Source organism: Mesocricetus auratus, unplaced genomic scaffold (genome assembly GCF_017639785.1).
Source record: "Mesocricetus auratus isolate SY011 unplaced genomic scaffold, BCM_Maur_2.0 Super-Scaffold_100010, whole genome shotgun sequence".
In the NCBI taxonomy this organism is placed as follows: Eukaryota; Metazoa; Chordata; class Mammalia; order Rodentia; family Cricetidae; genus Mesocricetus; species Mesocricetus auratus.
This window is the reverse complement of record NW_024429194.1, coordinates 73,732,956-73,755,925: the sequence shown is the minus strand read 5'-3', so window position 1 is coordinate 73,755,925 and position 22,970 is coordinate 73,732,956. Positions and strand designations below refer to the sequence as shown.

The 22,970-nt window shown below is 40.5% G+C and overlaps 1 protein-coding gene across 4 annotated transcripts in view; it reads left to right on the top strand.

Annotated features, from left to right (window-relative positions):
• The window catches only part of Lrrk2 (leucine rich repeat kinase 2), a 138,161-nt gene that overhangs the window by 64,514 nt on the left and 50,677 nt on the right, over nt 1-22,970 (top strand). For 3 of the 4 annotated variants that reach the window (XM_040753955.1, XM_005067127.4, XM_040753956.1), the window contains 9 exons: nt 256-404; nt 2,878-2,971; nt 5,459-5,645; nt 5,994-6,175; nt 7,640-7,869; nt 8,202-8,329; nt 10,380-10,598; nt 13,783-13,984; nt 15,374-15,462. In XM_040753955.1, the coding sequence (XP_040609889.1) occupies nt 256-404; nt 2,878-2,971; nt 5,459-5,645; nt 5,994-6,175; nt 7,640-7,869; nt 8,202-8,329; nt 10,380-10,598; nt 13,783-13,984; nt 15,374-15,462 (1,480 nt within the window). The remainder of the gene's footprint in view (nt 1-255; nt 405-2,877; nt 2,972-5,458; nt 5,646-5,993; nt 6,176-7,639; nt 7,870-8,201; nt 8,330-10,379; nt 10,599-13,782; nt 13,985-15,373; nt 15,463-22,970) is intronic. The other variant, XM_040753954.1, reaches the window with a different exon arrangement.

Sequence of the window (22,970 nt, the reverse complement as noted above, 5' to 3'; positions counted from 1 at the left end):
CAACACACTTACATTCCACTGAACGTAGCATGGACGAGAAAACGTGGTGATATTTCTACAGCAATGAGTTTAAAGCAACATGGCAAAGGGGGGAGGCAATTAATAATTTAGGCAATTTTGTCAGTTGGAATCTTCACAGTTAGTTCTGAAGCTTAAATGTGTCTTGAAGCTGTACTGGGGGGGTAAATTGGTTTCATACCTTTATATTGTACAAGCATTCACATTTTAATCCTCAGTTTTGTGTCTTATAACTAGAAATAAAATATCTGGGATTTGTTCTCCCTTGAGCCTGAAGGAACTGAAGATTTTAAATCTTAGTAAAAACCACATTCTATCCCTACCTGAAGACTTCCTTGAGGCTTGTCCAAAAGTGGAGACTTTCAGTGCTCGGATGAATTCTCTTGGTAAGTACGATGTGCTGACCTCACCCTTACCAGGTCATCAAGGAAGAGACACATAGAGGTGTTTTAGAAGGGAAGTTACTGGTGGCATTTCAGTTAAAATATGCCACAGTTCTAGAAACCAAGTTGGCAAGTTGATGATGAACTGAGTCATCCAGCCAGGGAAAAGCATGAAGAAAAGAATGTAGATGCATACTTAAGTGAAAGAACATCACACTAGCTTGATTCCACTTATAAAACACTCTGGGAAAACTAGGGTGCCAGTAAAAAGTGCCATAATTATCATGAGCTAGAGAAGAGAAAAGGAAGACTAGGTGGTGACTATATGACAGCAATGATGGACAGATACGATGTTTGTCAAAACACAGGGAGAGAATGACCTTAAACTAAACCGTGAATGGCGACACTGCTGTGTCAGTACTGGCCCCTGTTACAGCTGAACTAACACTGGCTTGACAGTAGGAGAAAAGGTGTGTGGGGAGGCAGGCTGGGGAACAGGAAGTGGGTCCATTCCACCCACTTTTTCTGTAAAGCTAAAGCAGTGTAAAGTTTTGTTTTCAAAGATGTCTATAATTTAAAAACATCAGCACATCACTATTGCATAGGAAAAAATAATCACATGACTTGCAAACACTTTTGTTCATCTTTACCTATTGAGCTAAAGAGTGCCATGGCTGCCTACATGCAAAAAAAACTTTCTTAATCCTGTATAATGGCAGAATAGATTTCCCACTTCCTCTAAAATTCACAGCCTTCCTATTCTTTAGTTATTTTATTACATAAATATGCAAAGAAATATATAAACACAGCCCTCTGAATCTATTTAGTGTTTCTTGTATATATGTATGTTTTTAGGACTGACCACTTGGTATTGGATAGCTAGATAAGAAGGATTAATTTCCCTCTCTCAGTAGCTGTTAATTGCTTGTAGTTCTTCATATGTGGATGGGGCCCTGTGAAATTTCTCTCACCTATGTTGAAATGTTAACTGGTTTTGGAGTTGTTCAGGTGCTGTTCAGGCAGCCATGTTGTTGAGATTTCATGAGTATATCTTCTCTGCCATATCTAGAAGACACAATTCTGCAGCAGAGTTCCTGAACCTCTGGCCCTTATGATCCCTCTGCCTTTGCTTCTTAGGTATTCCCTCAGTCTTAAGCACAAAGGTTGTGTTGTAGATGCACGAATGGGGACTAGGTGGCCATGACTAATGTTTAATTGGCATTTTAATTAGTTGTGACTTTCTGTGGTGACCCCTGTCTCCGGCAAAAAGAATCCTTTTTGATGGAGAGTGAAAGCTGCCCCTATCTGTGGATATAAGGATAATTGTATCGAAAGCAGTTAGGAATTACACTGGTTTAGGAAAATCCTCTAAGATTCATGAGTCCACTAGTCATACTTGCTTGACTAGGCTTATAGGGCCAGGCTTTATTTTCCTTCTGTTGAACAGACCTTATGTCCAATTAGACAGCTTGCAGTTACCATCAAGCTGTCCGTGCCATTATTGAATTTTAGGGATAGCTTGCCACACTGTTCATTGTTGCTTGTAGGCATCACAACTAGACAGTACTATTATTCCTCCCTTGTCTGACTGCATTTTACCTTCTGCTGCCATGAAAGCTAGTTCTCAAGGATGGCACTTTAGTGTCAGATCCAGCTGGAATCCTTCAAGCCCTGTGTCCAAAGTAATTGGTGTCTTCAGCAACATGAAGGCAACAGTGACAGCCTATAATGGTTTGGGAGTCTTCTAGACTACACTGACCAACAACCTGAGAGGGGTTTCTCACTCCTGCTGTTCAATAGTCTATGTGGGAGGTATTATCATCCCACATGGCATTACTTCATTTAAACATCCTCTCCCTACCCATATTGTTCAAGATCATTGACACAGGCCTAATTTTATTCTTCTACATGTAGACATCCTATTTTCCAAGCACCACTTGTTGAAGATGCTCTCTTTTATCCAGTGTGAATTTTGGGCATTTTCAACTAATATTAGATGGCAGTGGTTTTGCGCACTCACAGTTGGGTTTTCTATTTTGTTCCATTGAGCTACCTGTCTGTTTTTGTGCCAGTACAGTGAAGTTTTTAGTACTATAGCTCTGTCACATATTTTATCTAGAATGGTAAGCCCCCTTGCACTTCCCCTATTGATTTAGCTATCTGGAGTCATTTAGGGTTACATATGAATGTTAGGTTTGTTTGTTTGTTTGTTTTTGTTTTACATTTCTGTGTTCTTGATTGGGGTTGCATTGTATTTGTATTTGCTTTTGGAAGAATGATCATTTTAACAATATTAATTCTGCCAATCTTATATTGTTATTTAGTGGCCATACTCTTATCTGATGAAGTAAAACTGCTTTATGCAGTTAGTATAAAATGTGACCTGCACAAGTGGTATGTTACTGTTAACTGCTCTTGCTGAGTTTATCTACTTAAGATGAGTGTAAATGTCTATTATCTTGTTTTATTTCCTTAGCTTCGATGCCTGTCTTACCCTTTTCCATAACAAGCCTAAAATTATCTCAAAACTGTTTCACATGCATTCCAGAAGCGATTTTCATTCTCCCACAGTAAGTTCATTGTTATTTTACTTCTGATGCTGAATGAGCTGTGGCATAACTTTTAGAAGTAAAGCAATGGTTTGAAATGAACACACATATCATGCATTTATGAACCTACTTCACTCAGTGTTTTATTTTTTATATGAGGGTTTGATTTTACTAGAGAAAAGATCCATCTCTTCAACATTTACAGTAACTTATCATGCTTTGTGTAGGAAAAACAAGAATAATTATTTAACTTCAGTGTCTTTTATCTAAATAATATTTGATGATATGGGCTGAATGTTTGTCAGATGAATGTTGGTTTCTTTCAGGTTTTAGCTGCTCACAGGGGTTTATTTGTTGCCTGAAATTTATTTGTAACCTTGAAATTTCATTTGTTTCAATGACATTTTCTGTGAACATTAGGAGAATATATATAGTTCCACATCTGTACAGGGCCAAGCGTCTGGGGTTTGGGAACTTGTTAATTTCATTGAAGACCCAAACTTCAGGAGTTAATTCAGTTTCAAGTGTGTTGTCATTTTAATTACTATTCTATTCATGAATTATAAAACAATCATAGTTTGTATGCACAGTTATACACTTCATAGGCAAATAGCAACCACAGAGCTATGTCAGATAAACATAAACTCAATAGTGTAAATCTAACTTTTCAAAACCCTACTCCATATTCTAATTGTGCTACATGAACCTTCTCTTTGGTCTTCCTAATCATCTTATAAGATAACTTCTGCTATCATTTCCATTTTTAAATTTCACTAGAGAGATAAAGTATCTTCCCAAAGTCATAATTCATCTGTGTTGGGCTCAACTTCAGACTCCCAATTCGAAGATATTGGCTTCTATTAAATAAACATGGTCTCATGTTTTAAATATATTTCTGAAATATATAAAAGCCAACTACATAAGATCATTTGCTAGGAAACAAAGTGGCATAAAGATGATGTCTTCTCAGAAAAGCAGCCTTATAAACCAGCTCCTGATTTCTTCAACGCCATCCTCAGGCACACATCTCCAGCCTTTGTGCTCCTATTTTAAATCTTCTCTTGTTTGGACACATACTTTTCCAGCTAGAGTCCTGGTTGGACCCAAAGAAACACTCCTTTGGGAGATCATAGTGATTGTTGCTTGTCTCAAATGCATTGCAGTTAGGCTGTTATATGTAATCTCTAACACAGCCAGATTCTTCTCTCATTTTTCATGCACTTTTCTATGGTGACTAGAACAATATGTAGTACATTTTTTAGAAGAACACAAACACTATTTTAATCCAAACTCTTGTCAAAGAGATGCTGCTGCTGCGTGTTAGGTGAAGACTAATTGATTCATTAAGCTTCAATACACTGAGTGGGAGGGATCAGTGTGTGTATGAAAGCCCACCCTATTTGCTGCCTTTCTTTATTCTCTCTACACACATGTACTCATGAGTATTAAGGTTTTCTGAAACCGGAGACACACTGCTTGATGATAGCAAGCAGGTCTCACCGACAGGCTTATCCTAACTTTGTCCTATCCTCACTGAGACTCGCTGGTAGAAGGGTGCACCTACAGCTCTAGTGATTAATCTAGAGCAGCCCTGTAGAAACCATTCAATGATGAGTGAAAACCATCCATAGAGAGCTGGCAGAGAATGTGCAATCATAAGTCCTGTAGAGGAGGCTGGATCTCAATGACCATTTGTGTATTTGATAGTCATAATTTCTCATGCCCCATAGCATTTATGAAACACTGATCTTTTCCTCATTTTGAGAGAGATACTCATGTGGTCCAAAGGGAAACTGGACCTCAATTTTTTCTTTCTTCAAAAAATCTTTAACGAACATATATAAATTGTAAATATGAGTACCACATGATACTTTGATGAATGAATATCATGTAATAGTCAAGGATTAATATATCTTTCACTGCAATCATTTTCTTTTCTTTTCGGTGAAACTATCCAAAATCCTTTCTTACAATTACATTGCTACCACAGTTTTTGTCACAACAAAGTGACAAATTTTGTTTCTGACAATCCTGTGGTGATATATTGTTTATGATCTAATAAAGCTTGCCTGAAGATCAGAATGCAAAACTAGCCACAGCCATAGAAGCCAGGCAGTGGTGGCACACACCTTTAATCCCAGCACTAAAGAGTGACTATAAGGAGTTCAGGGCCTAATGCAGGATTCAGTCTCCAGCCATGCTGAGGACAGGATCGTCCAGCCTTGGTAAGAACTCTCTAATAGTTGGCTGCTTTGCTTTTCTGATCTTCCGCATGAACCCCAATATCTGTCTCTGGGTTTTTATTATTTGTGCTACATAATCCTTATTCACTTATGCCTCCTCTCTAGAGAAAAATGCCTTTTCCTCTAAGCACTGCATGGACATACAAGCTCAAGTTCATGCTTCTATGTTAGTGATGCAGCTTTAAAATCATTTCTAATTCTCAGTCTGGTTAAAAAAAAAAAAAAACCTCCACTTTACTTACCATGGGACATCATGTTGTTCCAGCTTGCGGTCCTTGGACATGAGCCACAACAACATTGAGTGCCTGCCAGGGCCTGCGCACTGGAAGTCTCTGAACTTAAGGGAGCTCTTCTTCAGCCATAACCAAATCAGCACCTTGGACTTGAGTGAAAAGCCACAGGTGTGGTCAAGAGTAGAGAAACTGCATCTCTCTCATAATAAACTGAAAGAGGTGAGAGGCCATCTTTGTTTTAAGTCACCAGATTCTTGGCAACAGATTTTTACCTGGTGTTACCACAACTGTTTTCAAATCAGTTAATATTTCTTGCTTTGCAAATAAGGTGTGATTCTCCTCTGTGCTAAGTGCGTGTACTTAAACAATTCATATATTGTTTTAAAGCATGTATACTGCAAACTAATGGCAAGGTTTAGGAGAATGTTTAACCTTGTGTTAAGACTGTGCAAGATGCCTGTGGGACTCAAGAGCATTTCTTGTTCACTGTCGTTTTGTGTCCTGGCTATGCACACTGGTTCCTGTTCCTTCCCACCAACAGGTTTAATCCTTTTCTATTTCCTTAAGATTCCTCCTGCAATTGGCTGTCTTGAAAATCTGACATCTCTTGATGTCAGTTACAACTTGGACCTGAGGTCCTTTCCGAACGAAATGGGGAAGTTAAGCAAAATATGGGATCTTCCTCTGGATGGACTGCATCTGAATTTAGACTTTAAGCACATAGGATGCAAAGCCAAAGACATCATAAGGTCAGATGACTTTATTCCCTTTGCTCTTGGTCAGTTTTTTCACCTTTCCCTTGACGGCTTACAGTTACCCTTTAAGGACAATGAATAGTACTATTTACATGTATGTTCCATGTATTTTTTTATTCAATGAATGAGTTTATATGCAGTCCCTGCAAAGGTCTTTGTAATTCCTTGTATCAAGGGAATGATCCAGATGCCTTCTCTTCCTCATCACCCAGAGATTAATGTCAGGAGTCTTTTTCCATCTTGCTCCACCCTTGGTTACCATCAACCTTTGATTATGCTTTACTTTATTTGCTGAGACATGGTCTCTTTTGAGACGGGATCTAGCTGGTTTTCTCTGGAGGTTCCTGCCTCTTCTCCTGGAGACTGGGATTGTAGGCAGACTGCCATGGCTAGCCTGACTTTTGAGCGGGTACCAGCCTCCTTACTCTAATTCTCACAGAGAATTACCCACTGAGCATCTCTGCTATCCCTAATGTTTTCCTTTGGCTCATCATCAGGGGACCATCCAGATGCCTGCTGTTGGTGGGGATTAGTCAGTGTTCCTTATTCTCTTAAGACACGGTTTGGGGTTTGTTGTCTAATTAAAACAGAGGCCATGGATTTGAAAGAGAGCAAGGTGGGCTATGTGAGAGGTGTATAAAATTATATTATATTATATTTTCAAACATAATTTAAAATGTAACAATAAGTAGCATGGCTTCAAGTATATTTTTCTATAGCGGTTTTATTTTTTAAAAACCTTATGTCTATAAAACTTAAGTGTGGTTTTTCTTGAGCATGTAGCACTTCACATTCATTTCAATTAATTTTACATTAAGTTTATGAAGAATAACAATGTTGATGTCTTTTGATAGTATAATAGCTTGTATAGTTAAAATGAGCAAATAAATACCTTTTATTCATATATCTATAACTAATACAAATATATATATTTAACACACATGGCATACATAAATATCTATTTTGTATTATATTTACAATATATGAACATATATATGTATATGTATATATATGCACTTATAACTTAGCCAAGGTGGCCTCATTATCAAACTTTCATCAAAACAGGCTTCCATATGCATACTTCTTTGATTCTATGACATTAGAATTTTTAAATTTTATAATAGTTAAGACTTTGCTTGTTTTGTTTAAACAAGCTCCCAAATATACATTTGTACACGTGTATATGTACATACGGCACTTAGCAGGTATTGCAAATGAGTTTTGGCATATTTCCGGTGTTGGGATAGCATGTCATTATAGTATCACTGACTGCTCTGCGATCACTAACAGAATACAGGCACTGATAGCATGCCAGAAGGCATATGCCTTATTGGTTCTACGGCCTTTACGTTTTACATGCTTATGTTTATCCATTCACTTTGGAATGACTTAGGCAGGGCCCAGTTCCAGCACATTGCTAGGCATGCTGTTCCATTGCGTCTGTCTTTACAACACCAGGTTCCTCCAACAACGGCTTAAAAAGGCAGTGCCCTACAACCGGATGAAGCTTATGATTGTGGGAAATACTGGGAGTGGTAAGACCACGCTACTGCAGCAACTCATGAAAGTGAGGAAATCAGATCTTGGCTTGCAGAGCGCCACGGTGGGCATCGATGTCAGAGACTGGCCTATCCAAATACGAGGCAAAAGGAAGAAGGACCTTGTTCTCAATGTCTGGGATTTTGCAGGTACTTATGGCTTTCTTTTATTTTTCATTTTGAGTAGGAGTTTCAAAACTGAGTTTCCTCATCCAATAGAAAAAGAACTGGTAGATCCTAAGAGACTACTCCAAGCCCATTAGCTACTGACTTTTCCCTTGTCACCAGAATGGACATTTCACAGAAAGAAATACCAGTACCCAGCAGAGGCATCTAAAGTAATTGCTTGGTTGCCAGCCAATAGGCGTTCTCAAGGCTGTCACGTGAATGTTGTCTGCTGATTGCCATTCCCCTCTATGTAACGTTAATAGTGATTCCTGCCTTTTATGTGGAAGACTGAAACCCCCGACGTCTTCTTTTAGGCCGTGAGGAATTCTACAGCACTCACCCCCACTTCATGACCCAGAGAGCTCTGTATCTCGCTGTCTACGACCTCAGCAAGGGGCAGGCAGAGGTGGATGCCATGAAGCCCTGGCTCTTCAACATCAAGGTAACCTCTTCTAATTACATGGAATGGAGCATGCTGTGTGCTCTCTGTTCTATGTCTTGTTTCTGGGTCTTTGCTTGTTTGTTTGTCTGTTTTGAGGCCTAGTTTCACTGTGTAACCCCGGCTGGCCTGGAACTCTCTATGAAGGATCAGGATGTTCTTGAATTCACAGAGATCTGCCTGCCTCTGTTTTCTGAGTGTAGGGATTAAATATGTATACTGCCATGTCCAGCTATATTCTGCTTTTAAAAAAAATATGCATATATGGTGATGTATTTTTAAAGAACAGTTTTTCCAGTTGTTTTGAATGTCTTTTCTTTCTTCTCTTCCTTTCTCCTTCCCTTCCTCTCTCTCCATCTTTCCTTTCTTCCTCTCTCCTTCCTTTCTTCCTGCCTCCATCTCCTTCCTCTCTCTCTCCTTCCTTCCTTCCTCCATCTCCTTCCTCTCCTCCTTCCTTCCTTCCTTCCTTCCTTCCTTCCTTCCTTCCTTCTCTTTCCCTTCTCTTTCTTTCTCTTTTGTTTTTAAATTAGATGCACTGAGATTCTGAGTAACGACCCGGAAGTGAAGCTTCCCATGCTGCTGCTTGTCACCAGTCTTTTTTACACTGTAAGAACCGAAAGCACAGACACACAACTGATCTTGACCATACTGTTTCTGTTTTGTTAAGCGACATACCAACCTTTCCAACTTAAGATGGAGGGTACCAAACACACTCTGCAGTGGTTAGAATATTTTTAGTGACCTTTTAGTACGAAGACTTCAGATTCTGCCCTGAGAATGGCCCCCAGACTGTTTGGCTCCTATCTTTGGTGTCTCTGTTTTGCTATTTCTCTACCATCTCTTGTGACTCTGCTGATGGCCATTTCTTTAATATGACCTTTTGAATTGAGGCTGTAGCAAGAGGCCCCATGCTTGTTCTCTCTTGTCTTAAAGAGCTCTTCTGGGAGTGAGGTCCTCAGGAAGTTTATACTAGGACATCTGGTAGTTCGTGGGTATATCTGATAATTTGGTTCTTACTTAAGCATCTTTTTCTTGGTGATATTTTAGCAAATTGAGCAAATAGAACAGTGGCAGCAAGGCTTGCCTCTGTGACTCTGATCTCTCATTCTCCAAACTCAATGACTTTAAAGTGAATTCAGGACATAAAATTCACAGCTAATGAACAGAAGTGAATATGCTTTATGCTGCTGTGATGTAGTTTGAAGATTACTAAATGCTTCCTTTAATTATAAACACAGCTTGCAAGCAACCTGCTTTAGGCAAATGTTAAAATAAAAGACAAACCACACTAGCACAGTTATGTGGGAACCTGGACTAAAGAGACATAATAATAACTGGACTAAAAAGACATAATAATAACTTTGAAATTGTTTTAGGATTATCATTATTTTATTTATTTGGTTTTTACCAGACAGGGTTTCTCTGTATTGTTTTGGAGGCTGTTGGTCCAGCCTGGCCTCGAACTCCCAGCGATCCTCCTGCCTCTGCCTCCCGAGTGCTGGGATTAAAGGTGTGTGCCACCACCGCCCGGCTATTATCATTATTTTAAGTTTAAGGAAATGTCCCTGTTGCTGTTTGCTGCTCTAACAGCATATCGAAGCCTGAGAGGTTCACAAACTACAGAGATTTCTCTCACAGTTCTGGAGGGAGGGAAATCTAAGACCTTGAGGTTGGCATCTTCAAGGCTGTTCCTGCTGTGTCATGTCATGATGAAATGTGGAAGGTCAAGAGCACACATGCCCAACAGCAAGGGGAAAGGGGGCGTTACTTATCCTTTCCTGGGTGTCCTTTGCTGTGATGACAGAGTCCATCTGTTCGTGGGGCTCAGTCCTTATAACTATAAGCATCTCATAAAGCTCCCATCTCAAGACACTGCTATGTCACTGTATTGAATTTCAAGACATGTCCTTCAGAGAACTGTGCTCAAGGGTTCTGAAGCCCTTGAGTCTGCCATAACTGAGGAACTGAGTTTCATACATATCAGATTCCAGCATAAATGGAACCAGGAAGGATTTTTACATAAACACCAAGTTCCTTGTCTCTGTTCCCTTAGGCTCGTGCCTCTTCTTCCCCGGTGATTCTGGTGGGCACACATTTGGATGTATCAGACGAGAAGCAGCGCAAAACCTGCATAAGCAAAATCACCAAGGAACTCCTAAACAAGCGAGGATTCCCCACCATCCGGGACTACCACTTCGTGAATGCCACCGAGGAGTCTGATGCGCTGGCAAAGCTTCGGAAAACCATCATCAATGAGAGTCTTAATTTCAAGGTGGGAGCATGTGCGCTCCACTGCAGGGGGTGGATGGTGGAGGTGGGAAGGTGTGCGCCCCCTGCAGGCTGCTAGATGGTCAAGGTCAGAAGGTGTGTGCTCCCGCAGACTGCTAGATAAATAGCCCTTGTTCTTTCTCTCATTATGCTGCTGCTTAGAAATGTCAGAAACCTTGAGGAGAGAGCAATTATCTGGAAATTGTAGGGTTTTTTTTCTTCATAGCTGAGAACTATGAAAACACTTTCATTTTTAAATTATTTATTTATACCGTACCTCATTTATAATTCATGGAAGTGGGAATGAAAATAACCAGAGGATCTCAAGAAGATGTAGGAGAATCTTGCCAGCATCCTGAGAAAACCATACCGACTCCTGCTCTCCTTGCTTCCTCTCCATGGGTTCCATCTAGAGGCTAAGAGCGACAGTGGGGCCTGGGCCTCTGCTCCTCTGTGTCATCTGTTTTCCTAGCACCTTCCTTTAGGAGTCCCTATTTTACTCGCATCTTGATCATCTGTGTGTTTCCTTCATAATTCTTTTTCTGGTGGCTTCATTTTTTTATTCCAATCTTTTTCTCTTAACGATGTGAGTTGTCAAGACCACTAGTTGGTTTCCCGCAATCTTTTATTATCTGGTTTTGTAAAGCTAGGTTCCATCTTAAGAGTTGTGTTTGAATTCCTTATGCTCTCTTTGGTAAACCACTTGTTTCGAAAACATTAATAAGAGGGTCATCGGGAAGAATGCACTTTTCCAGTACTCACAGGAAGGGAAGGAATATGGTTGAAATTTCTGGAAAATGTGCTGGGTAATTCAGTGCGGCAAACACAATGCCAGGTCTCTCTGTTTTGTCTCTGCGGAGAACCCAGGATGTAGCCAGGGCACCATTTGGCCTGGGTATCCCAGAGTAATTCCTTACAGGGCCACATTGCATTCTCAGAACTGCTCCAGTTTGGAGTGCTGAACGATAAGCCATGTACAGCTCCACAGGGGCCTGCCAGCTCAGCTCTGCTGCTTATCCACAAGTTCTACTCCTCTCAAAAGACAGATGGACCATCTATGGATAGGTCTGTCTCTGTGGTACCCAGGGAGAGAAACTCTTCAACACACATTTAATAGTCACTAGAAAGCCTTCCTGATTTTGGTGCTATTTGCATAAGAATGGTGTCATGTATTAGAAGCTTTCTGTGTTGCTCTTCTTTTTCAACTCTCCTGTGGGACTAAAAAGATTAGGGGGAGTGTGGCTTCTTTAAAACACAGATAGACAAAATTTGCTTATTGAATTAATCTGTTTATCCAGTTAGTGTACTTCTCTGGCTGTAACTGCACCTAAAGAATGTCCTTGTTCCTTGGGATATTTTATTAGATTTCCCTTCTTCCACTGTTGCTAAAGCAAATGCCAGGGATTTAAAGAACCATTTTGGGAGATGAGTTTGCTTTATAAAAGCCTGAGTGTAGCTGAAGCAAGCCCGTAAGTGATGTAGTTGGGTCAGTTTGTCCCAGCTGATGCTGCTATGGAGAGGTGACTGGGTCAGCCATCTAGATTGATACTACTTCGAGAAGGCTGCAAGGTATTACTGTCAATCAGTGAGACCAGATTCCTTCTTATAAATGCATCTTTACCGCAACTCTATATAAAGAAGCAAAATACTCTTCCCCAAATGGCAGTATTATTAAATCGGAATGTATATTGCTAATGGCTGCCCCATTCTGGCATGCTGGTTCTTTCAGATGGTGGGGTGGGAGAGCCGGCCTTGCTAGGAGACTGTCCTCTTGGAAGCTGGCAACCCATCTTCAAGGAGCGGCTTTGACTCGATGAGAGAACTCTCCCTGCCATGCCTCCCTCATCTTCTTTTTGTCTTGACTCTTTCCAAACCATTCCTTTTATTTATAAACACATATCTGTGTTCTTTAGAAGGGCTTTGTTTTTCTTCCTTACCTTAGCCTGGTAGTGATCCCATCATCAGGTGAAAGGTGAAGGAAACACAGGACAAAACCTCAGTGTGGACCACAGCCCTTTCAATACTCTACTTTCCAGCCCACTGGCATCCCTTTCAATACCCTCCAGCCCACTGACATCCTCCTGCTGCCCGGGACCCACCCTGCAGCACGCTTCCTCTTTCCTGATTTGCTTCATGGGAGACGGTCGCTTGTTTCTGTACGTCTGTTTCCCTCCTTGGCTTAAAACATAACCTTGAAACTGAAGTTTTATGTTGCCTTAATTTGTAAATAATAAGGAAGAATATGTGGTAAGTAGGATTATATAATGTTTTCTGTCCCAAGGACTATGCATTTTTGAATGACTGCAGAAAAATATGGAAATTGCAGTTCTGAAAACTGGGTGCAAGCAGAGAGGTGTGAACCACAGTTTTGGGTTTATGTGTGTTGGAAAGACAGTTCCTAGAACCCAAGAATTTAAGTTAGGAATTCTGATGGATTGAACTAGTGTAGGCATTGCATGAGGAGAGGGCGCCCCCTAGGGGTACTCAAAGGTATTTGATTGCTATTTTTTAAGTTGCCTTTCTCTTTAAAATTAGATTTCTTAAGGAGAAAAAGATAGTCCAGAAAAGAAGAGATATCTGTTACAGAAACTATTATCTTAAGACCCTCATTAAAAAATCTCACTCCCTCTCAGTCAGTATTGAAGACAGTGGGCTTCTTTTCAAGTTGGGATCACTTGCATTTAGACAAATCTTACTTCCTAGAGCTTAAGGTTCCATGAGAAAAAAACTTGGGGAGGAGATTTCATGTGTCCTGGTATAACTCTTGATATCTACAGTCCAATAGCCCAATACTTGTGGATATATTTTCATCTCATAAGGAAATATCCCAAAGCTCTCAAAACAGACTAATGTCTTATCCTGCCTGTGTACTGTGCATTAGGAAATGAAATCACTCTCTCTTGGTTAATTATTTGCCTTTGTTTTTGAAATGGTTTTTCCATATTACCAGATAACTATTTGCATGCTACTTTATTTGCAGCTTTTGTTCCCTCTAAATTTACTCTATGTCCACAATTTCTCTACTTTAATTTCATCTTCTATTTACTAACATTTAGATGGGATTTGGATCATGTTTCAGTTTTACTAAAAACACACACGTCATGTAAAAACCATTATGGCTGAATTTACCACACAGCACATCTGTGACTTAAACTGATTTTTACACCTTGTCATTTGTAATTTCATAGATCCGAGATCAGCCTGTGGTTGGGCAGCTGATTCCAGATTGCTACGTAGAACTGGAGAAAATCATTCTGTCAGAGCGCAAAGCTGTGCCAGTTGAGTTTCCTGTAATTAACCGGAAACAGTTATTACAACTCGTGACAGACCATCAGCTGCAGCTGGATGAGAACGAGCTCCCACACGCCATCCATTTCCTAAATGAGTCAGGTTTGTCTCTTCTGTTCTAGATTCTGGCTTTCAGAGCCACATCATGATTATTTGAAGAGATGCCTGAATCTTGTGTGTAATCTCTCTTCAAAGTTGAAGGCAATGTCAATATAATTCTTATTTTGTTGTTGTTTCTGTTTTTTTTTTTTTTAAGACAAGGTTTCTCTGAGTAGCCCAGGCTGTCCTGGAACTCACTCCGTAGACCATGCTGGTCTTGAACTCACAGAGGTCCTCCTGCTTCTGCCTCCTGAGTGCTGGGATTAGAGGCATGCATCACCACTGCCCAGCTAAAATTCTTTTTTTGTTGTTGCTTTGTTTTTTTTTTTTTTTCGAGACAGGGTTTCTCTTTGTAGCTTTGGAGCCTATACTGGAACTCACTCTGTAGACCATGCTGACCTCGAACTCACAGAGATCTGCCTGCCTCTGCCTCCCCAGGATTAAAGACCCACCAATGCCCCACCCCAGTTAAAATTCTTAAAGAGGTTCCTGGTGGATTTGTATCTTTTATAAGGTCACCACATGCATGAACATTGGATCATATGCAATGTCCTAGGAAAGCATACTTCGAAACTGACTGAGGACAAAGTATGAAAGAATCATGAGCAGGAATGAAGACATGTGGGTTTGAGGACATGGTTTTGCTATTACGTGACACAGCATACTCAGTGTAATCATGTGAATTATTGCTAGAGTGGCTCACTGGACCAACTGTGACCGTACAGGGTTGTGTGACATGAGGTGCTCTGTTGCTCACACTGCGATCTCGAAGTTCAAGTCTCAGCCCACTGCAGCCCCATGCCATGCTGGCCCCATCATTGTTAGCTTGTAGAACACGCCAGTTGGTTTGTAGTCCTAGAATAAATGGGCCAGGAAACTGCGTTGATCCTCATATGAGTTACTTTCTTCATGATCTTTAAATCAGACGTGCTGAGATAAGTGTTGTTTCTTATCTATATGGAAATTTAGGTATTTACACTACATTTACATTCATCAGTACGCAGCAGCAAAATTACAGTTATGAAGTAGCAACAAATCAATTTTATGGTGGGAGGGGGTCACCACAACATGAGGTCACTGTGTTAGGGTCACAGAGTTAGGAAGGTTGAGAACTACTGATGTAGAAGTTTCAAAAGAATATTGTGAATTTGCATTTATCAACATTCACTTTCCAATGCATACTGGCATCCCAAATATACTTACATATGAATAAGTTGTATAGCTCAAAAATACTTCCTTTACCGTCTTGGGGCTTTGCAGCCCAGGGCAGCATAAGCAGGGCCTCCAGGGCCTCCTCTGTGAGACCTTTGTATACCTAACTGCACTGCAGTCTTCAGGGATTTGCATTATTCTGCATCCTACTTTTCACTGTTTGATGGATTTTCACTGCAGGAGTCCTTCTGCATTTTCAAGATCCTGCACTGCAGCTAAGCGACCTGTATTTTGTGGAACCCAAGTGGCTTTGTAAAGTCATGGCACAGGTTGGTGTTTTCTATTGGGGGAACAGAGGTTGTGAATGAAGAGCTCAGTAGGGGGCGCCCAGAGCGTTTAGCATTTTAGTGTTTGTGTTCTGAGAAAGCTGAGACCACTGTAAACAGAGAAACCCATAGACAGGAATCTAAGGTTCACATTTTGTCTTCATTTCCAAGTCTTGGGCAAATATCTAGACCTCAGTGGTAAGTTTGGTTACTGACTTCATTAAATTGATAAAAGCTTTATGACAATCTTTAGGGTAAATACATATGGGGAAAGTGGGCTGATGGGGCTATGAAATCTTTCTAGAAAGTATGCAGGAAAGCCAGGCATGGTGGTTTGTGTTTATGATGTCAGTACTTGGAAAATGGAGGCAGGGTGATCAAGGTCACCCTCAGTTATGTAGAGAGTTCCAGCTCAAGACACATGCAGTCCTTTCTTCAATATAAAAGAAAACAAAAATTAAAGACCATTGTCTTAGGGTTTCTATTGCTGTGAAGAGACACCATGACCATGGCAACTCTTATAAAGAAAAACATTCAGTTGAGGTGGCAGCTTACATTTTAGAGATTTAGTTCATTGTAATCATGGTGGTGAGCATGGCAGTGTGCAGGAAGACATGGTGCTGGCTACATTTTCACCAGAAGGCAACAGGAAGTAGACTCAGACACCGGGTGGTATCCTGAGCAAAGGAAACCTCAAAGCCCGCTCCCTGTCTCCTCCCACCCCACCCAAGTGACATACTTCCTCTAATAAGGCCATACCTAATCCAACAAAGCCACACCTCCTAATCATGCCACTCCCTGTGAGCTATGGGGGCCGATTACATTCAAATTATCAGTCGTGGAAGATACTTTTCAGAGGTCCAAATATTTGGTAGTTACATTTTCTATTTACTTTCCCCAATAATAGTACGTTTCCAATGGGTTTCTATAGAGCAGTTATAGAAACTACCTGTGGGTTTTCCATATGAAATTACTCAAGAGAGCACACCAAACTTGGGCTTTTCCAGCACAGTTGATGCCATTCTTCATTGCATTCAACTGTAGTATGTCTTTTTTGTAATGTTGATGGCATCATTTTGCCTCCTGCTTTCTAGGTTATAGTTGTACCATCTCAGCTTTGACAAGTAAAAATTTGTTGGACATTTGTTGTTGGTTACGTTTTACTCTTTTGGCTTTTTGAGGGGCCTCCCACCCAGCTCTCAAATAAGTCACACATGGAATTTTATTCTTACTTAGGAATGCCTGGCCTTAGCTTGGCTTGTTCCTTGCAAGCTTTCCTTAACTTAAATGATCCCACACACCTTTGGCCCTGAGGCATTTATCTTTCCCTATTCCTGTGTACCTTTTTTGTTCCTTCTTACTCCACGTCCAGCTGTGTAGCTGGGTGGTTGAGTGACTGGCCCCTGACACCATTCTCTCCTTGTTCTCTTGTTTCTCCTCAGTTTCCTCAGTTCTTCTTCTATGTATCCTCTCTGCCTGCCAACCCCACCTACCCTTGCTCCTGCCTCACTATTGGCTGTTCAGCTCTTTATTAGACCATCAGGTGTTTCAGACAGGCAAAGAATCAGAGCTTCAAATGTAGCACAAATAAAAGCCACACACCTTAAAATACTATTCTATGACAGACATTTCTAAATAGTGCTGAGGTACAGGAACACTGCAGCCAAGGACCACTGTATTTCACTTATTCGTGGCTGAGAAGAACTGAGGGTGAAGCCTCTATCTGTCACCTTCATTGGCAATTATTGTATTTATGAGCATAATTTACACCTTTACATGTGGCTCCCCTAGTCTCTAACACGATTATCCATTTTCATATTGGATATCTCACTCACAATTAGACCATATTGCTAATTAAATTTCCTTAAGTAACCTTGAAAAGTACTGCTTAAATCTATTTAAAGATAGAAAGGGGGTTATTTTGAAGAGGGAATTTAGCTGAGACTAAATTCCATACCCTGGAGTTGGAGGGAACATTTTAACAGCAGTGTGATTGGCATTTAATTGCAGTGTGTCTGTTCTAATAGCAGATATTTTCAAATTGGTTTCTACATTTCTGTCCAAATGCCACAGATGGCATGAATTTGCTATGTATGAAATGGTAATGCAGTTGGTGGTGTTCTGTGATTAGGGGCGCATTACCTGGAGTCAGTATCACTGGAGTCTACGCATGAAGTTTCCTCTTGTTTCTTCCTGTTTTTAGACTTTATGTCTTCACTTAAATAAGGGTAATTATATTTTCCTGTGTGTGTCTTCCATTATTTAATGTGCCAGGAAATGGTATCTTTACATCTAGTACTGATTTATTCTGTCTGATAATTTCAAGTGCTCTATATTTGGAAATGTAAAAATAACTTTGGAGACAATACAGAGGTACAAGGTAGTTTAGGGAGTGTGCAATGTGGAGTCTAATGGAAAATATGTGTAGTTGAGTGCATTATTCAGAAGACTGCATGCAGTCACTGTTAGGATAAAGTTTGATGGGTTCCTTGCATAGGGGACCATGGAGGATTCCATGGCAGATAAGGGTGACCCAGGTGGAGGAACAAACACGCCAGGCAGGCAGAGTTTAAGTGAGAAGTTTTATTAGAAATGGGAGGAAGGGGGAAGGAAAGAGAAAAGAGGTAAAGAGACACAGAGAGAGGACAGAAGAGAAGAGGGAGACAGGAAAAGTACTGTCTGCCCCAGGGGAACAGCAGGAAGGAGAGCAGGAAGAGAGCTGGAAAGGAGCAGAAAGAAAAGAAAGCAGAGAGAGAGCAGAACTAGAAAGAGAGCATGAGTGGGCGGGGTCTGTCTTTTAAATGGGTCCTTTGCACCTGCCTGCAGACTAGTACTCATGGAGCTGTGGCCTGACCAGAGTACTACCTGAGTGCATTCTGCCAGGTGACAGGGACAGGCCAGCATAATGCCTGAATCCTTATATTCTCACCTTTACTTATTATTAAAAAGGTGTAGCAGGTTAGGGAATTAGGGTGTTGAGTTCTCAAGACTACTTCCTGTTGACCTGGGGATCACTGACCATCTTCGTAGGACCTGAGAAAGTTGGGGTGCTGTCACATCCTGAGGTACCTCGTTGTTTTATCACAGTCCAGACTGTGTGGAACTCTCTGGTGCCTCTTAGGCCTTGGCAGAGCAGAGGACCAGATTAAGTTTAGGAAAAAATTTTCTTAGGTCCTGATACTTGAGGGGAGGAGGATCATAAAATGAGGGAGGGGTCCTAAGATGAGGGAAGGGAGTCCTGGGACCAGGGAAAGGTTGAATAATATTTATCTTGAGTGAATCTGACCTGTTTGGGTGGATCCAATTCAGCTCCCTAGAACTTACAAGAATCCTTTGAGTTTGGGAAACATAAATTTTAGACACATCAGCAGATACTCATGTCAGAAATGATTTTGTTGAAAGCATTAGCATTTTTTAAACTGACAGATATCATTAGCACAATGAAAAGCACTATAATTTTAAGCTTGCAGTTATCATGTAGTGGTATAATATGTTGTTTAGTACCCTGTCAGAGTTGGATTAGTAGCTTATTAAAACTTTATTGATTAATGTTAAGACTATGAACAGTAGCATAATGAGAAAGAAATCTGATAACTTGCATTTGTATACCTTAAGTTAGTTTGCTATACATCTTAAGTTTTGTGTTCTTACATAAACTTTATACCTTAAAACATCTTTTTAAACAAAGGAATGGTAAAAGTTATATTTAAACCTACCAGCTGTCAAACTGCATCAAAGTTCTTGAGAAGGCTAAAATTTTACCTGAATTTATGATTAGAGAATAGAGACTTACTAGCTGGCAACGCGGACAGTCACCTCCAAGGTTCTCCATAGTTGTTAAGGTCAGAGGTTTTAGGGGCACTCACCTCCTGTTGATAGAGTGAGACCTGTGGATTAGGAACTGTAGGTAGACTTGTATACTGTTGGCCCAAGCAAAAAGGAGAAAGTCAATTCCATTGTCCTCTTGTCCATGGTTCGAAGAGTCCTTTGTAGCAGTTGAGGTGAAAGGCAAGATGCTCAGTGGTTAGCATTACCATTTCTGTGGGTGGAGTTTCTTCAGTGTCCAGTCTTCTTGGAGGAAATGGGGTGGTGCCAGTAGATGGCCTGTCTCTCTGTTTTAAAACGCTTTTCAATAAAACATTTTAAATACCATATTCACTAGATCTCTGAGCATTTGAGGGCTGTCTGTTTAGTATACCTCAGCAGACAAAAGTTGTCTTTAGTTACTTACCTTAAGCACATAGATGGCTAGGTAAGGCTTTATCCTTTTAATTAATTAATGTGTACTTAGTATGGCTACCACGACATTAGTGCAGGACCTGTCTGGAGAACTGGATTCAAGCTGAGAGGCTATGAGGGGATGTTTTACCCAGCCCTCCAGCCTGATTGTAACTAGTTTTAACTTGGTAGGTTAGATTTATGCCTGCAAAGGACAAAGAAATAGAGAAAATCCCCCTTTGTAATAGAAGCTTAACCTTTGAAAACGGCTTACAGGTAGGACTGGGTGGTGGAAATATTTTGTTAATTTGAAATATATCCTTATAACCTTAAATTTTATCATCAATTAGAAGTATATATCAATTTAAAATATAATCACTCTAATTCCCTAACCTGTCACACCTAACTCCTCACCTTTTTAATAATATAAATAAAGGTGGGAATGTAAGGACTCAGGCATTATGCTGGCCTGCCCCTGTCACCTGGCAGAATGCACTCAGGCAGTACTCTGGTCAGTCCAGGGTTCCATGAGTACTAGTCTGCACACAGATACAAAGGACCCCTTTAAAAGATAGACCTCTGCCCACTCATGCTCTCTCTCTAGTTCTGCTCTCTTTCCGACTCTTCTCTCTCTCCACTCTCGTCTCTTTCTGCTCTTTTCCAGCTCTCCCCACTCTCTCCTGCTATTCCCCTAGGGCGACAATACTGCTTCTGTCTCCCTCTTCTCTTCTCTCCTCCTTCTGGGTCTCCTTCCGGGTCTCTTTACCACTTTTCTCTTTTCTCTCCCCCCACTTTTGTAATAAAACTTCTCCATTAAGCCCTGTCTCTCTGGCATGTTTTTCCTTCTGCCTGGGTCACCCTCACCTGCCACGGAATCCACCATAGTCCCCCAGGCAAGGACCCCCTCCAGCTTTATCCTAGCAGTCGGCCTGTTGATTTTTCTGTGTACATGGAGTACCATGGCAGACAGGAGCCCTACATAAACAAGAGAAGTATAAAAGTTGTCCCCCACATGGTGATAAGTTTCTAGGTGACTTAGCATGCATACGTGGATACTGTTATTAGAAATGGACATGTCTTACAGAGTAGAGTAAGGAAGAGGTTTGTATCAGTTTTCCTTTTTACAGTAGCAAAAGCAAACAACAGAACACTGCATGAGAAAAACCAAAACCCTGCAAACACAACTCCCCCAGCCCAAGCCTAAACCCGAACCAAACCAAAGTAGATTGATTCCTACTGTGATCACAGTAAGGTTCCTTGAGATTCTATGGAGTAACTAACTTGAAACTTCATGGAAATTCTTTTTATTACCCTAAGTATAGTGTTATGATGCTAATGTGAGTGAATTTGGGGTCAGGGAGATATGGTCTCACTGTAATGCATACTAGTCTAGATAATTAACTATGTAGCCCAGGTTTACCTAGCCCAGTCTGGATTTGAACCCACAACAATGGTCATGTTTTAGCCTTCCAAGTGCTGGGATGACAGGGGTGTGTCATTATGCTTGGCATTGAAGTGAGAATGAAATCAATAACTGAAACAATTCAAAGATACTATGAAAGATTTAAAAGGTCAATACATTGATCACTTAAATTTCCTGTCAGCAGAAGCAACAAAAAGTATCACTTTTGTTTCTATGGACACACTGAAATAAATGGTTTGTGGCTATAAACAATCAAGTAAAAATAAGAGCATGTTTGGACGATACCAATCAACAATAAGAGCATGTTTGGATGATGCCAATCAGCAAAAATAAATAGGGGTATTCACCTCCACGAGTCACCAAAACAGGGCAGGGAAGGTTTCATTGCATGGTGCAGAAAGTCATGTGAATCCTCATGTCATACCGTGCCCTGAACTGTTATGCCATGAAAATTAATAAAGAATTGTCAGCCAAGGTAACAAAGCTAATTTAACCATATGATAAAAAATATGAGAAAGACCTATAGGATTAATCATGTGTCTCTTTAACAAGCTGGCGTGGTGAATTATTCTTGATAAAATATGTGGGAGATACAGACTTCTTGTATCTTGGAAAGGTCTACAATTTAAGCACACAAGTTAGCAGATAGAAGAAATTCTAGGCTCTTTACAGGCGATAAAACTGACAATATTTCAGATTCTATCACTGTATAAAGGGCCACTCCCAACCCTATAAACTGAAAATGCTATGTTTCTTATTTCCACTGTTTCTTTTTTTAGTTACTTCTTTTCTTTTGAAATTATGATATAAATATATAATTTCCCCATTCCATTTGGTCCCTCCAAAACAATGTATACCTCTCCTTGAGGCTTTCAAATTCATGGCCTCTACTATTTATTAATTATTGTTGCATGCGCATATGTATTTGTGTATACATATATATTTCCAAATATATCCTGTTCAGTCTGTTAATTGTGTGTATGTATTATAGTTGTATACCTGTATTACATACAATTTGTAATTGTATGTATGTCTTCAAGTCTGACCTTTTGGTACTAGATAGTCAACTAATGTGCTCTTCCCTGGGGAAGACTGGTTCTTGCTCTCTCGTCATTCCTTAGTCGCCTATAGTTCTCTGTGTAGGGTTGAGGTCTCCTCGGCTTTACCCCGCCCACTTCAGCATGTCTACTGGTGTCACCCTTGTTCAGCTAATGTTTGGGCGGTCATGTTGGTGATACTTTATGGATATGGCTTCTGACATTCCTAGGAGACACACTCTCACAGGAAATGCCTTGATCTTTTGACTCTTACAGTCTTCCCAGCCCATCTTATGCTATGTTCCCTGAGACTCAGGTGTGGGATTTGTTCTTTAGATGTATCCATGGAGACTGGGCTTCACAACTCTGCATTTTCATTAGCTGTGGTTTTCTGTAATGGTTTCTATCTGTTGCAAAGGGAAATTTCCTTGATAAGGACTGGGGACAATACCTGTGGGGATAAGGACAAATGTTTAGAATGTAGTGAGGAATTATGCTGGTTTAGTAAAGTGTTGGTTGTGGGTTCTCCTTCAAGAAATATGAGATCACGGGCTTCACTTGGCTAGGTTTCCAGTACCAGGCACAATTTTCCTCTTGTTGACGATACCAATTAGAGAGCTGTTGATTACTGCCAAGGTGTGTGTGCTACTACTGCACCCTTCAGGTTATTGTGCCATGCTGTTCATTGTTGTGGTTCATAAGCATCATAGCCGGAGAGGACTGTTGGTTGATTCTCTTGTTTGGCTGATTGTATGGTGTGTTCAGGTACCATGAAAGTCAGTTCTCAGAGAGGAAACATTCAGGTCAGTTCAAGCTCAGAGGTCTCTGGGCCC